Raw genomic sequence first — 16,747 nt, forward strand, 5'->3', positions numbered from 1 at the left:
TTTGCGAATTATTGCACCAACTGTTGTCACCTTCTCACCAAGCTGCTTGGCAATTGTCTTGTAGCCCAGCCCAGCCTTGTGCAGGTCTACAATCTTGTCCCTGACATCCTTGGACAGCTCTTTGGTCTTGGTCATGGTGGCTACTTTGGAATCTGCTGGATTGATTGCTTCTGTCGACAGGTGTCTTTTGTACAGGTACTGTAACGAGCTGGGATTACAGGTAAGACCTCTCCCTTACAGCAGGTGCTTCTAATCTCAGCTCGTTACATACAGAGAAGATACCAGGTAGCCTGACATCTGGCTGGTTAATAGGGGATCAAATACTTATTTCACTCATTATAATGCACATCACTCTCTGACTTTTGTCTTCTGGGTTTCTGGGGGGTTTTCCTGTTGTTATTCTGTCTCTCACAGCTACAATAAACCTCATTAAAATTATGAACTGGTCATTTCCTCATCAGACGGCAAATGGGCAAATTTAGCAGGGGATCAAATACTTCCCCCCCCTCACTGTATATATATTTTTTCTCCTCTCTTGTTTCCACTAAGCCAATTCAGATTTTTTCAAATGAACAAATTTAAGTATTACAACCAAGCCATTTACTATTTCTGTGAAAGCATTATTTCATAGAAACATGGTTAGCGATTTGGGACAGGAACTGAAGCCTAACATACATACATGAGTTTTAGCTGTCAGTCCCCTGTCAGCAATTAACGTGTAACTATGGGAGAGTTTTCACAGGCTGCAGAAGAGATTCCATCAGACTTTCTGACAGGCAAAGGCTACTGGGAAAGAGAAAGACTGCCTTCTCTTGGAAGACAAGTACTACGGAGCCTATTACTTCCCCTCCTTAAAGTTCAGTTCAAGTAAAGTTCAAACAGGCAGTATGTAGGTCTACTCTGTCTGCAGCAGTTCCAGGCACCACCAGAGCTCCGACACGTGGCCTTTGGCGGCCATATGTGAATGAGCAACCAACACTGGGACATACCTTGGAGACACAAAGCAGCGAGTTCTACAGCTGTTTCATAAGGGCATTTCAATCTGCAAAAAAGATACAAATAATTCAGTAAACAACAATAATCCCTCACAAAGAAGCCCCCCTCCCCTCCATCAATTGAACATTATTATTTATTAATTAACATATTTCATATTATTTCTCTTAAATGACATTCAAGGTGGCCAACTGCAAACAACTGGATACACAATCCAATTACAGTAGTTACAAGTGAAACCATTTTAAAAAACCTTTTATGAATTCTCCTGCAATGTTAAAACGCCATATCCATGAACTCCATATCCATGGAGTATGGAAATGCTTAAATAAATGATTTTTGGCTGGCCTTGGCTGTGGCTGCCAGAGCATGCAACACCCCCATCCCTTCCACTACCTTGTGAGGAGCTAACTCTATGCTTGGGTATTACCACTTTGTGCACACAGAAAACTAGTATTCAAGGGGGGAAGTTTTTGGCCTTGCCGTCTCCATAAGCTAATTTTCTATGTGCAGGAAACTGCTCTGTGTAGAGAATCATTTGGCCATATGAGCTCCCACTGACAGGATGAAGGGGTACAACTCAGAGACGGCTTTACCACCCTTGTAGAACCAAGCTTAGTTAAACAGCAGGTACAAGCCTTGCCATTTTCCCATTCTGCACTTGCCAGATCAGAAGTGAGGGTGACTTGCCAAGCCCACTTAACGGTCCCTGATTCATGTTTCCCTTCTATGGAAACAGAGCAAACTCCTACTACACCAGTTATTCAGACCTCCCCTGCCCCCACACCAAATAATTACATGCATAACAGTGTAACCACTGCCAAGCCTAATCTTAGCATGTAAGAGCTTCTCATGCCCTTTCAAAACGAAAGGTGAAATACTTACTATTAGCTGCAAATATAACATGTTACTTTGTTTATTTCCATGAGGAAGAAGGAAGTCGCTCAAAGGATTTTACACACTCCATGTAACAATTAACCAATCAAAAAGGGTCCCTTTCAAAAGCTCGTGACGAAAGATAAACTTTCCCGCAAGGACTCTTCAGAGAAAGGCTCTCTGCTGTTGACCAAGGCTGCAATCCTTAGCACCTAGGGCTCATCCACGCTTTCTAGTCACAGGTCCAAGCTTTCCACTGCCAAAACTGCATTTTCCCACTAAAACGGCAGAAAACCCAATTGCCATTTGCTCCAATTAAGTGGTAAAACGTGGGTTTTCCTGGGGAAAGCGCTGGGACCAAAAAACACCAAAACCCCTCAGACACAGACCTGGAAAGCCTGGCCCTGTGCCTAGACACATGGAGCAAAGGAAAGTATGAATGAGCTCTTACAAGGGAGAAAGGTGCATTGCAATCCTAAACATACTTCCCTAGGAGTAATTCCCACTGAATTCAGCAGGACTTGCTTCTGAATAGACTTGCTTAGGATTGCATGCAGGGCAGAATAGGAATAAATGCACTCAGGATTGCTCTGCAAAACTCTCCACTTTTATCAGATACAGGTGCAAACCAATTAAACTTCCACCGGCTTTTTTTAAAGGTATCACTTCCTTTTCAAAAATACATTTTGGAGCAGAGACTTGTAGTAAAGGCTCCATTTGGGATGACATCTGCTATTCATGTTGACTGTAACACAGACAGACAAAGTTTCACTTGCACTCTACAACTGCTTTCTCCTCCCTTGAACTGGTCTGTCAACTCAGATCTTCATCTGAGGCTCTTGCCAGGCTGCTACCTCCTTCCAACAGTTGGCAGGGGCACGGCTTCCAGAAAGCATACCTTTCCTCTGGCAATGTCAAGGTTCAGGGAATCTTGTCCCTTCCCCGGTGGCAGCCAAAAAGCAGATAAACACGAAGAGTCCTTACCACGTGATTTATTCCGTATTCACACAGAGAAAGGAATGTAGTCCTTATTCTATAATGGTGTTGCTCCAAGTAAAGCTCAACCCCCTCCGTCTCTCTTATCCTGTGTCATTCCTGTGCTGGCTAAGCTGAGCTTTCCGCCCTTGAGCTTTCTGCTCTCCTACCCTCAATGCACGCCTAGTCCTGGGAGAGGAGGGCTCAGGAATGCGCTCCAAAGACACGGAGTCGGTCAGCTGTCTCTGCCCCAGTGTTTCTTCTTTCTGTTGTTCCTCTCCCAATATTTCCCAGCTTTCCCCCTCTGCAGTCTCTGAACTATGTCCTTCTGAAAACCACAGTTCTAAATCTATACTGTCCTCCTGTTCTCGAGAGGGTTCAGGAGGAGGGGGCTGGCCCAGTGGCGTAGCGTGGGTTGTCAGCACCCGGGGCAAGGCAAGTAATTTGCGCCCCCTAACCCTAACCCCCAGATGTTGCGCCCAGTGCGGCCGGCCCCCCTGCACCCCCCACGCTACGCCACTGGACTGGCCCCCCTGAGTCCAGCCCCTGACAGGCAATAGCCCTTCCCCAAGCAAACCAACAGCACCTTTTAGATGCCAGAATAATTTGGTCCTGTTTGCTTAAGCATGTAATAGCAATTAATATTTACTGGCCATGACTGTTCTTTCCCTGCATTTCTTTTTTGTATTTTGTTATGGTTTTCAAATTTATCTTAGTTATTTTATTACATTTTTATATTTTATTAACTGTGTTTGCAAGCTGGCTTGAGGGCATTTTTAGTGGAAAGATGGAAGTAAAAACATATTTCTATTATTATTAGATAGCCTTCATGATATAGTCTTTGCTGTTGAAATAAAGCTCTCTCATCCATGCATCCAAGCATCCAAACACAGACTCTGACCAAGAGGCTGATCCAGAAAGCCACAGTGGCCCTGGGGTGGACAAGCCACGTTCTGGTGGAAGCGCATCAGTGGAAACAGCACCCAGAAGAAAGAATATGAAACTAAGCAAAGAGGACAGGCTTTTCCCTTGTAGAAGATGAAGTCCTAGTGTTACATCTGCTCAATAACCAAAGCTAGAGTCCAAGAGCAGGTTCTTCACTCTTGTCAAGTGACTCGAAGTGTTTTTGCCTAGGTGGGCTAACTCAGGGCTCCCAGATGTTGCTGGACTCAGACAGACCATCTGCATGGACGTCAGGGGTGATGGGCATTGGAGTGTAGCAACATCTGGAGGAACAAAGATTAGCCACCCTTAATTTATTACTTAATGAAATGTTATGTCAGCTGATGACAGGGCTTTGAGTGATTAAGAATTTGAGTTCCCTCTTATTAGGTTTAAGCTTTCAATTGATACACTTTACTTTGAGCATCTCCTCCTGAAAAACGGGACTCAGGTTCAAGAAATATGAAAAGAAAAATAGGAACGTACTTTCCCGAAAGAACATCTTGCCGCAGCTGTAATACAAACAGGTACCTAGTAAATACACAAGAAAAAGAAAAAAGATCAATCATGTTTCCCAAGAGTTCCCCACCCTGTGAAACAATAAAACCCTTTCGGATCACAGCTTTTTAAAAAGGTCCTAGCCACAGTTCTCATACCCACACCAAAAGCACTTCAAATAAAACCAAATGTATTATTTCAGAGTAGTGTGTGAACTGCCTGCATTCCATGACTTCTGGAAGATTTGTATGTTCCATACAAGAACCAGAACCAGAACTTATTCCACTCATGGATGTTTCTTACTGACCTTGTTAGGTATGAATTAGTTATATAAACTTTTAGGCCAAAAGAAAGCACCCCTTTCCTCCAGTAGATGTTGAGGAGATTCAGCAGCCTCCAGTATCCCCAAAGCTGTGAAGTCCAGCTATAGAACCCCAGTTCACCATAATAGCACACAATTTATTTTATCATTTGACTAGTGAAATGCCAACCACTGTGACAGGTTATCTGCATGCAGAGAAAGTGACTCTGTACTGTATTTCAAGGGTCCAGGCTTTACCCCCACCTTTCAGGTGTGTCCCAGATAGCAGTCCATTTACAGTGGTGCCTCGCAAGACGAAAAGAATCCGTTCTGTGATTCTCTTCGTCTAGCGGTTTTTTCGTCTTGCGAAGCAAGCCCATTAAAGGATTAGCGGATTAGCGCTATTAGCTATTAGCGCTATTAGTGGCTTTTAGCGGCTTATCTGCTGATCGGATCAGCTGATAAGCGGCTTAGCGGCTTAGAAAAAGGGGGGGAGGAAAAAAAACCAGCAGGATCTCGCAAGACATTGTCGTCTTGCGAAGCAAGCCCATAGGAAATTCGTTTTGCGAAGCACCTCCAAAACGGAAAACTCTTTCATCTAGCGAGTTTTCCGTCTTGCGAGGCATTCGTCTTGCGGGGCACCACTGTACTTTACTCCACAGAATTCAACGGCAGTCACTGGTGACAGAGCCCACTCTTATTGGCAAAGCTCAAGGATGGAGTACCTGTGGCTGTTAAGATATCATGGGTCTCCAACTCCCACCAGTCCCAGCCAGCATCGTCAATGGTTAAGGATGGTAGAAGTTGGAGTCTAACAACATCTGGAGGTTCCTCACCTCCTCTGCTTTTTTTGGTTGTGCTACAGTGTGACAGAACGTTAGGAACTTGCATATACCTAAAGCTAAATGTTCATCAAATTTGACAAGTTTAGGAACATAGCATTGCAGCTCTTTCCTCATTCCCACTCTGCTCTACTCATCCAACAATGAAGTTACTGGCTTGGTCAAAGGAAGAGTAAGGAAAGGCCTGCTATGCCAAATCTCGCCCTCCCATCCCTTCCAGAAACCGAACATAGCCAGGCTCTGAGGAAGAAGTAAGAAATATTTACCCACCCTCCTGAAAAAGAAGGTACATATCAGGCAAAGGTGGAGAAAGAGGAGATTCTGTCCACCCACCTGCTGCACTGCCTGCTCACTTGCTGGGTCTCTGGGCGAGTGAATAGGGAGAGTTGGGTTTCTGCTTGGGCCACTTAGACTCTAGCTAGCTAGGCCTCAGAGAAGAATGAACCACCAAGCCATGCCAGCTGCTGCTACCCTTTCACAGGAGATGAGCCAGGGGCTTCACATTCCAGGTGAATCAAGAGGACAACTCTCAAACCCTGACAGCTTTTGCAGGAGTAGGGGATGCTGGGTAAGGCAAGAGGTATCCAAGTTTTCTTATAAGGAACCAGAACCTAGGAGACATCTCAGTGTACGATAATGGAACTAGTGAGGAAAAAGTCAAGGCACAAGGAAACTAGGTAGGGAGAATGCTACTGTATCACCTTTTCCAACATGACCTGACCTGAAAATGCCACTCCTAGATGCTTCTCTCATGGTTTGGACTCCAGACCAGGGTGGGGTGGATTACCTGTCTTTGGAGAAGACAGACAGAAAACCCATCAGTCAGGTTATTTTCCTCTCTCGGGGAGATGAGAGCGAGTGTGTGATATGTACTAAAGCACCATCTGTTTCAAGAGGGAAACAAGACCCTTCCTATCCGACAAGTGTGATCCTAGCTCCCTGCCATGAGGCAACAGCACCATCCCATCCAAACCAACCTCTGACAAAATTAAGCCTCCAGTTTTAGAATTACAGAATGCAGGAAGGACAAGACATCGCCTTGCATGTGTTTCCCAGAGACTATATAGGAAAGAATAAGTCAAAATCTTATAAGAAACTGGATACCAGCTGCTTGATAAGACTCTCTTGATACAGACAGTGACCCAGCATCCTTTAGCCGTGTGAAAGATAAGGAGATCTGAGAGCTGCCCTCCTTAGCTGTTGGCCGTGGCTAGTTATTCCCAGTGCCTACGTTCAATGAACATGGAGTCTAGTGTCACAGATAAACCAGGGAGAAAGAAGGTACTAGAATGAAGCTTAACCACAGTTAAGACAAAACCAGTCCTTCATAGTCTGAAGATACAGTCACTTAAGCACAGAATTTTTTTAACCATGGCTAAATTCTGTCAATTTTCCGTGAACATGGTCCCTACAGACACCAAACTCAATAAGAATGCAAAAGATCCCATACTTGGTGGCAGCTCACTTAACACACATTTAGGCAAAAGCTGCACATAATGCTATTAAAAAGAACATTGTTAATAACAGGGTAGATTTGATTTAAATCATATTGATTTAAATCACAATTTAAATAATGATTTAAATCTCTAGTCAGTAAGACTTTATTTAAATCATTTTTTTCCAGAAAGATTCATTCTTGCTGGTATAATCTTAATATTTACAACCAGATGAAGGTTTCATTTTTGGAATAATAAATTTTCTAAGTAGTTTTTACAGTTATATCAAAAATTACTGATTTGGTTATACAATTAGAAATGCATAATTATGAAATTACTGTGAGGTTTCATAACTTAACTGTTTATATTTGGACAACTTTTCTCCTGCACTTTATTGGAAGGAGAAAAATAATCATTTCCTTAATAACTATTTAAACAATTTATTTAACTAAAACAATAATAGTACAGCATATGTATCCATGTTTGTTAACTGATGTGGTGAGAGACTTTGTTGTTTGGACCATGTCAGGCCAGCCCCGGGAAGAAGGGCCTGGAAGCAGTGAACTCTTCTTAGTTGACCTGCAAGCACTTCAAGGACTTCCAGATCCCAGTTATTATTTCCAAACCCCGTCCCCCTTTGGATTTGCTTCTGCATTCAGGTGCCTATTCTGTACAGTTAGGTGTGAGTGCAGTGGTTGGAACCCAGTGGGATTGGGAAGAGGTTGCCAGCCCTGAAGAGCCTTCAGCACTTGCCTCAAGTCTGAAGTGCACAGATATGCAACTGACTTGCACAATTAATACACAAAGATCCACAGACTTGTGGAATATTCTGCTCACAAGGTTGCACTTTCGTTTTCACTGCTTCACACTTAGCTACTTGGGCAGATCAATTCCTCCAAACAATCCATTCACTGAATCTCTTGGAACTTAGCCTTTCAGAGGTAAGGGCTTGGTTCTGTGTATATAAATTTGCAAAGGAACAATGGGATTAAGGTTTTCTCCTCAACTCTGTATGTTTATTTTATAACATTTTTCCTGTGAAGAAAAGGCATGTTATCTTTGCAGATACAAATGCACACTTTTGAGAGCTGCAAAAACAAGCATCTGTGTTAATATCTTCTTGTTAGAAAAACTGCCCCAAATAATCTTACAGAGGCCTCTGGAAGAGCAAGACATTGTGAATGGATTAATGGAATTCATTTACCAAAAAATTTAAACACCGCATGTAAAGCCTCATGCTACATAATTAGAAACAAATCCTTATTTCCTGATGAATAGCCTTTGAACTATAATGTAACTTAAATAGAAAACTATCTTTAGAAATATTTTTCGTCCAAAAGCATTTTATTTTAAAAAATCCAATTTAAATTTTTTAAAAATCATTTTTTCATCTTTTTCTTAAAAAAAACCAACAACAAACCATTGATTTTTATCCACCCTGGTTAATAAACCAAGCCCAAATTTACCCTCAACTCTACCCTCCTTTCCAGATGTTTGGGTTGCAACTCAAAATCACTTCCTACCTTGTGAATTCCTCATGGAGGTTGTTTGGCTCCGATGAATAGTATTTGATTCGAAAGTGCAACGTATATGGTGGCCCAACTAGATGAAGAAATGTTTTTAAATGTTAAAAGCCAGAAGCCGTGCAGTAAATCATAGAATACATCTATTACAACGAACGAAAGTATTTTGTGAAAGTGCTGAAGCCTTTGGTGTGAGCAGGGCTGATGTCACAAAGGCCCAGCAGTGATGCTGCCACAGACAGACTAGGCAGGAGAGGGGAGTCCAGGCAGCACCAGAGAAACAGGAGAGCTGAACCAGATGTAATGGGGGCAGCTGTGTTTGTTTCATCACAGATTTGCTGGGGGAGCCAAAAATCTGCCTTAGTAGCGTTGGGAAGCAGCCCCTCTGATTCAGATCCACTCTGCCATGCCATTCACTAGTCATCCCAATCTGATCCATTAAATCTGAAGCTCCCTCTCTCTCCCTTCCTTGACTATAAATCGAAAAATTGCCTCTTCAAACGGAGTGAATTAAGCCTGGCAAATTTCAGGCCAATCCATTCAGTGGGGGTTTCTGCAGGAAAACTTTTATTTTAAAAAGTGGATTAAAATTGGAGATATGGTGAAATTTCAGGCGGCAGTACAGCACTTCTGCAAAAGTGGACTCCAAGTAAGTTGGGTTGCTACTATTACATCTTGTTTTAACTTAAGAAAAGGATAGGTGGAGTGGAGGAGGCAAGAGCTTGAAGCAGAAAGGCCGAGGGGTGCTTAAGGAAAGGGGTGCAGAATGGGCAGAGAAAGCAGGAAACGAACAATGGGTGTAAGAGCTAAAGGAGAAGAAATATAGATCATGAACATCACTGGTTGAAATACTCTTCAGCTGGGAGACTTAGGTAGGTACTCTATCGTAAATGCTTTTATGGAAAATTTATGTCTGGTAATGTGCTCTAAAAAGCAGTGTAATTTTTTTATTTAAGGGGCTCATCTAAGTGCACATTTACATTGCATATAAATTACTCTTCCGGTGTATATTCACTCCACTTCCACATTCAACTAACTACCAACAGAGCACAGAGACACAGGACATATCAAATGCTCAGTAAATACGGAGTAAGAAGAGCAGAGGTGGACTAAAGGATGAATGCACTTCACTACAGAACTACCAGTCAATTGCTAGTCCAGGGATTAGCTTGATTCAACCAGGCACTTCTTAGGATTTAAATTGAGAGTGCACACTCAGGATCTAGGTGCTCAGAGCAGCGAAGCCAATCAGAAGTTTGCATTCTTGCTTATCAGAAAGCAGTCTGAAAGCCCTTATCAAACTTAATTAAGAGCTCCTGGTGGACGGTGATCAAGTTCATACCTGCTCAGTTTCATCAGCTCTGCATTGTGGTCCCAGATGGGGAACTACCAAATAGCATATCATTAATCTGATCAAGAGAAAACTACTGAAAGAGGCAGTATCGGGGGGGGGGGAGTGCTTAGGGAACTCACACAAACACCTTTCAACTAGTGAGCAACATGGCAAATAGTGGGCAACGTGAATCTGTAAATTGAAAAATATGAAATATTTAGCAATGACTCAAGATTTAGGTTCACCATACTTACTTTTGATTTGCTTCTTAATGGGTTTTGAATGGTCTAGCCAGTGCTAGGAAAAGAAAATTGTTGTTTTTTTAAAAAAGGAAGGACTCTGCTCGTTTTTAATAGTTCAGAAAGAAACATACAAAGAATACCATGTTCAATAAGCATTTGCACCATTTCCATGTGCTGCTTCCACACCAAGCATTTGTGTGGAATAACTGCACTTTTTAAATGTGGCATGTATAAGACCATCCTTCATATCCCCTGGATTTCTGACTTTTTACACCACAGAAAAATCTCATGTTTTTTGAAAGTCCAGAAAAACAGCACCATCTCCACAGTCCTTAGCAGTGCTTGTCTGTTTTTCTTGAGAGATGTGACTTTGGCTTGGGAAATGTCTGGAGCTGAACCTCATATGCCACAACTGTTAAGAGATGGAGGAGGCTCAATTTCCTCTTTTAAAAAGAAAAATGACCTTACGACACATGTGGATATGATAAGTGAGAGGTACTGAACTGCTTGGGTGGGGAAAGGATTTACAGGTTTCTCAGTACAACTACTGATCACCCCCACGTCCCACTCTAAACCAGGGTGGGGGAGCCTATGGCCCTCTCCATGCTGTTGGACTGGAACTTCCACAAAGCCTGGCCATTGGCTACCTTGGCTGGGACTTATGTGAGCTGCAGCCCAACTACACTCTGGAGGGCCACAGACTCCCCATCCCAGTTTAGAGCTGGAAGAGGGGGTGTTCAGAAGTTGTATTGAGAAACATGTAAAGCCTTCCCCTCAAAAACAGGAGAACTGAAAGGGAAATCTACCTTGGAAAAACTTCAAAAATAAGGAGACCTTTCACTGTTTGCATACTTGGCTGCAGTCCAGAGCTGCTTGCCCCAACTTCCCTTCCCTATACTAGCCCAATCCCCTGTGCCTCCCCAACCTCTGGACCAAGCAGAGTGAGGTTGCCTGATGGAGAAAAGCTCCATTCACATTAGAGAGGAAGAGCCCAAATGTTTTTGGTTGGTTTTGTGGTTTTTTTAATCCCCATTCTCATTGTGCAACGAGCTCCTCTTCAAATCTTAACAGATAATCTCACCAAAAAAGGGAAAATAAATATAAATACTGTAAATTAAAAAAAAGAAATATAGGTGTGTTTGCATTTATTTATTTTAAAAACTGAACACACAGAACACAGCACTAAAATAGCATGACAACGGGGAAACAATGAATTGAAGCAGCCACTTCAAATGGGGGGGGGGGGAGACGCAATGCCCACTTTTAACACACACGGCTCCTTTAGAGGTGGAGGCGCTTTACAAGATCTCCTTTAAGATGACGCATACAATTCACCCAGGGGCCGAGGAGCACAACTATTTGCTGTTATTCATTCAAAGAACACTGTCACTTCAGTTACCAAAAAATAAGCCATGGATAATTCAGGCAACTTCTGGCTTTAGCAAATCTCTATTGTGCCATCTCTGCCAGATGATACAAATTGAATCCCAAGTGTTTTGGTTTCTTCCTCTGTAGAGTTGAAGCCTGATAATTAAAAATGTTATTGCATCTCAAGTAAATGACTTCTCTATTCAGAAAGAAGCTAGTATGGTATTTTGGAAGTGACAGTTTCAGATATTCTCAGATTACCCTCTAAGCACCAATTCTTCTAAACTGCCAGGACAATTTCCATTTGATACCAAGGGCAATTCAGTCTGCTAAAGAAACAGAGCTATTCTGTACTCAAAGCTACCGTATTTTTCGCCCTATAAGACGCACCGGCCCATAGGACGCACCTAGTTTTCAGGGGGGGAAATCAAGGAAAAAAATATGATTTCCCCCCCGCAGCTCTGGGAGCAGCGGACAGGCTGCACGCAGCCTGTGCGCTACTCCAAGACCTTCTCCCTGCTTGACTCCTGCGGGCTTTTTGACCAGGAGGGAGAAGGGACTGAAAGGGCCAGTCAGTCCCTTCTCCCTCCTTGGGGAAAAGCCCCCAAGAGCGGCGCGCTCTTTAAAAGGTGCACGGCTCCTGCAGGCTTTTCTAGGAGGTGGGGGAATTCCCCCCTCGTAGAAAAGCCAGCAGAAGCCGCGGAGCCCCTTTAAAGAGCGCACGGCTTTTGCGGGCTTTTGCGGGAGGTGGGGGAATTCCCCCATCTCGCGCAAAAGCCCAAAGGAGGGAGAAGGGACTGATTCGGCCAGTCAGTCCCTTCTCCCTCCTTGGGGAAAAGCCCCCAAGAGCCGCTTGCTCTTTAAAAGGTGCACGGCTCCTGCAGGCTTTTCTAGGAGGTGGGGGAATTCCCCCCCCGTAGAAAAGCCAGCAGAAGCCGCGGAGCCCCTTTAAAGAGCGCGGCTTTTGCCTGCTTTTGCGGGAGGTGGGGGAATTTCCCCATCTCCCGCAAAAGCCCAAAGGAGGGTTGGAGAGTAGCGGCAAGGCGTCGCGCACCTTCCCGCTGCCCCCCATCCTCTGGGGCTGGCGATGGGGGAAGCGCTGCTTTCCCCACCGCCAGCCTCAAACCCGGGTTGGAGAGCAGCGGCAAGGCGTCGCGCGCCTTCCTGCTGCCCCCCATCCTCTGGGGCTGGCGATGGGGGAAGCGCTGCTTTCCCCACCGCCAGCCTCAAACCCGGGTTGGAGAGCAGCGGCAAGGCGTCGCGCGCCTTCCTGCTGCCCCCCATCCTCTGGGGCTGGCGATGGGGGAAGCGCTGCTTTCCCCACCGCCAGCCTCAAACCCGGGTTGGAGAGCAGCGGCAAGGCGTCGCGCGCCTTCCTGCTGCCCCCCATCCTCTGGGGCTGGCGATGGGGGAAGCGCTGCTTTCCCCACCGCCAGCCTCAAACCCGGGTTGGAGAGCAGCGGCAAGGCGTCGCGCGCCTTCCTGCTGCCCCCCATCCTCTGGGGCTGGCGATGGGGGAAGCGCTGCTTTCCCCACCGCCAGCCTCAAACCCGGGTTGGAGAGCAGCGGCAAGGCGTCGCGCGCCTTCCTGCTGCCCCCCATCCTCTGGGGCTGGCGATGGGGGAAGCGCTGCTTTCCCCACCGCCAGCCTCAAACCCGGGTTGGAGAGCAGCGGCAAGGCGTCGCGCGCCTTCCTGCTGCCCCCCATCCTCTGGGGCTGGCGATGGGGGAAGCGCTGCTTTCCCCACCGCCAGCCTCAGACCCGGGTTGGAGAGCAGCGGCAAGGCGTCGCGCGCCTTCCTGCTGCCCCCCATCCTCTGGGGCTGGCGATGGGGGAAGCGCTGCTTTCCCCACCGCCAGCCTCAGACCCGGGTTGGAGAGCAGCGGCAAGGCGTCGCGCGCCTTCCTGCTGCCCCCCATCCTCTGGGGCTGGCGATGGGGGAAGTGCTGCTTTCCCCACCGCCAGCCTCAAACCCGGGTTGGAGAGTAGCAGCAAGGCGTCGCGCGCCTTCCTGCTGCCCCCCATCCTCTGGGGCTGGCGATGGGGGAAGCGCTGCTTTCCCCACCGCCAGCCTCAAACCCGGGTTGGAGAGCAGCAGCAAGGCGTCGCGCGCCTTCCTGCTGCCCCCCATCCTCTGGGGCTGGCGATGGGGGAAGCGCTGCTTTCCTCCACCGCCAGCCTCAAACAGCAGACTCTCCTGGCTTCAGCGGAAGCAACGCGAAGCCTCCGGAGCGCAGGCTTCAGAGGCTTCGTGTTGCTATCGCTGAAGCCAAGGAGTCTGCATTCGCCCCATAAGACGCACCCACATTTCCCCTTCATTTTTGGAGGGGAAAAAGTGCGTCTTATAGGGCGAAAAATACGGTAGTTTGTATGTGGGTGTAATTTCTCATCCTTGAAGCCACAAAGACCCCAAAAGAGACAGGCCAGAGAAGCTTTAGGGTCTGCCAAAGCCATTACACTGCAAGGATTTCAGTTCACCCCTCCTATTTTGCCACGCCTTTCCTTGACACAAAAGTTGTTCAACGTGCAGGAAGTTTATGACACAAACAAGTGTTCCAAGTGTTCCTACTCGGAAATGGTTCTGTGATGAAGAGAGCTGTACTTTGTTTATCTACTGAAGATGTAGATTTACCCCAAGTCACATACGACTTCCTGGCAGACTTTGAAAGTGACAGATTCAAGCAGATTTTGAAGTGCCTCTGGTTGTGAGTGAAAAACCATCCCACATAACATAGCTCAGATTAGCCCTCAACCTCATTTCTATACCTTTTCCTTTGTAACATGCCTACCAAAAATCTCAGATGAAAGGGGAGCACACATTGGTGGAAAGATCCCTGGAAACCACCACACCAAACCAATCACCATACAGTTAATAAGAAGGCTTCTTTGCAGGGAGCAAAAAGGGAGAAAGCGAGTGAGCCTCAGAGCACAGATCAGTCTTGCATATCTGCAGGAAACCATGCAAGCTCTGCTCAGGTGGAAGGAGGCGTTAGCGGTATTCATCACTTCCCCCACTAGGTGGAGGGTCCTGGAGAGCAAATCTGCAATGACACACTTTCTTTCTCCTTTGAATCCCTGCTCTTGGGCTTCATTCTTGTACAGTGGTGCCCCGCAAGACGAATGCCTCGCAAGACGGAAAACCCGCTAGACGAAAGGGTTTTCCGTTTTTGAGCTGCTTCGCAAGACGAATTTCCCTATAGGCTTGCTTCGCAAGACGAAAACGTCTTGCGAGTGTTCCGATTTTTTTCCACTCCCCCACATTTTCTAAGCCGCTAAGCCGCTAATAGCCTTTTAGCCGCTAAGCCTTTAATAGCCACTAATCCGCTAAACCGCTAATAGCGCTAATCCGCTAATAGGGTTGCTTCGCAAGACGAAAAAACCGCTAGATGAAGAGACTCGCGGAACGGATTATTTTCGTCTTGCGAGGCACCACTGTACTACTTATTTGGCTTCTTACATCCCACTGGGGGCAATGTGCAAAACACAGCCACACAGCCAATAAAGAATACCTTTCTATAGCATCCCACACCCTCTCTCAGTAGAATGCAGCCAGGATGTAAAAATGCTTCTCATACCTCTAAATGCAAGATGTATCTTACATAGCTGTCAACTTACAGATTTGAAAATAAGGGACCAGCAGCCTTGAAAATAAGGGACCAGCAGCCAAAATAAGGGACCTGCGGCCTCACCTGTTCCAGGCACTCCAGTCTTCCTGTTCTCCTGCAGTCTGGTCAAACTCATGCTGGTAGCTTCGAGAAAACTGTCCAACCAACTTTGTAACCAGAGGTTCAACTGAATAGAATCTGAATCACATGTACCACAAGGCCTATGCAGCCTCAACTTAAGATGGCTCCCCGGCCTGGCTTTGCACTGCAAAGTTTGTAGCAGCACGTGCAACAAAATGGCGCCCATCATTCAAAACACCCCTCAGCTTGCATTAACTAGCCGCACACAAGGCATGCAAGCTCCACCCCCCAGTCGTTCTTAGACTTCCTATTGGGTGAGCAACACAGCCAAGCAACACAGTTGGAGCCTCCCTCCTCCTTGGCCGGCAGGGAGGGCGGGAGAGGAGCTGCTTCCTTTGAAATTTAAGGGACATCATTTAAGGGACATTTAAGGGACATCCATCAATAAGGGACAGCAGCGGGACATAGCGCTGGAATAAGGGACTGTCCCTTCAAATAAGGGACACTTGACAGCTATGGTATCTTATTGGCATAAGAGCCAGACCCAAGGACTGAAGACACACTAGCTTCCACAGAGCAAGTCTTCTTCTGCCAGTTTTCTTCTTCTTCTGCCAGTTTTCTGACCTAGTCGGGAAGCAATGGTCCACCTGGCACACAACATTATATAAACAAGGTCTTCCTTATCAGAGCTTTTAGTATATGCTTCTAGACACCATAATTACCATAAAATAAAGCTCATTTACATACCAAAATCTGGGATGTATCCATGAACTGAAGGCCAAAGTAATCCGTTTCCACAAGATCCAAATGGTACACAATCTGGTCAAATAAATCCTGCCCTTTTGCGTGTTTCTACAAGAAAGGATTACATAAAAAGGAGGAAATATAGTTACATGCATGTTTCATACAAACAATATTTATTTACTGACATCTGACAACTTCAACACAATATTGCGCTTTCAGCTAACAGAAAGGTAGTAAAGAAAAAGTACAACAGCATAACAAACTCAAGCTAATACAGAAAATTAAAGCAACTGGAGCAGCAACTGCCTGTTCAAATAGACAGTAAAAGCAAACTGCTCTGAGTTAAAGATGCTTACAGCAGCAGTTCTTAAATGCCGGGGGTGGGGGTTGCCTAAATGGTGGCAACAAGGTCTGGACTTCCTTGAAGTAGGTATTCCAAAGGCAAGGAGCCACCAAAGGAAAAGGCATCCTCTCTGCTCGCTCCTCACTATATTTCAGAAGGCAAGGGCACCCCTCAAAAAGTGCCAGACGATACTTTCAGGAAGTGGACAGATCAAAAGAGCAGAAGGCAGCCCAAGAAATATTTGGGTCCTAAGCCATGAACGTTAAGACCAACACAGGCAAAGTAAGATTTATTTGTCCAGTCCCTGTTTGTGACCTAGCTAGAGTGTTCTGGACTAACTGCAATTTCTGCACTCTCTTCAAAGGCAGCCCCACATAAAGTGCATTGCAGCAATCCAGTCTCAAGGTTACTGGCCCTCCTGATAGGAGTGGAAAATCACAGAAAAATGGTGTCTCCAGTCCCCAGCCCAAGAACCTATCCTGAAGCATACCAGGTATAAAAGCTACTGAGGGATCCAGTATAATCCACAATCTGTCTTCCTCCTGGTATAGATGATCCACCAGAACAATTGAAATGGTTTCAAAAGACATCTCCATCACAAGTTAAGTCAGGCTCTGCCACTTACTTGAATGAAACCACTTTCC

At 45.7% G+C, this 16,747-nt stretch overlaps 1 protein-coding gene across 5 annotated transcripts in view; it reads right to left on the bottom strand.

Annotated features, from left to right (window-relative positions):
• The window catches only part of EPB41L4B (erythrocyte membrane protein band 4.1 like 4B), a 146,423-nt gene that overhangs the window by 84,861 nt on the left and 44,815 nt on the right, over positions 1-16,747 (bottom strand). For all 5 annotated transcript variants that reach the window (XM_081168514.1, XM_081168511.1, XM_081168510.1 and 2 more), the window contains exons 2-6: positions 15,764-15,868; positions 9,974-10,016; positions 8,387-8,465; positions 4,273-4,317; positions 990-1,042 (exon numbers count right to left, since the gene is read on the bottom strand). In XM_081168514.1, the coding sequence (XP_081024640.1) occupies positions 990-1,042; positions 4,273-4,317; positions 8,387-8,465; positions 9,974-10,016; positions 15,764-15,868 (325 nt within the window). The remainder of the gene's footprint in view (positions 1-989; positions 1,043-4,272; positions 4,318-8,386; positions 8,466-9,973; positions 10,017-15,763; positions 15,869-16,747) is intronic.

This window comes from Podarcis bocagei (assembly GCF_964188305.1).
Source record: "Podarcis bocagei genome assembly, chromosome: 13".
Taxonomy (NCBI): Eukaryota; Metazoa; Chordata; class Lepidosauria; order Squamata; family Lacertidae; genus Podarcis; species Podarcis bocagei.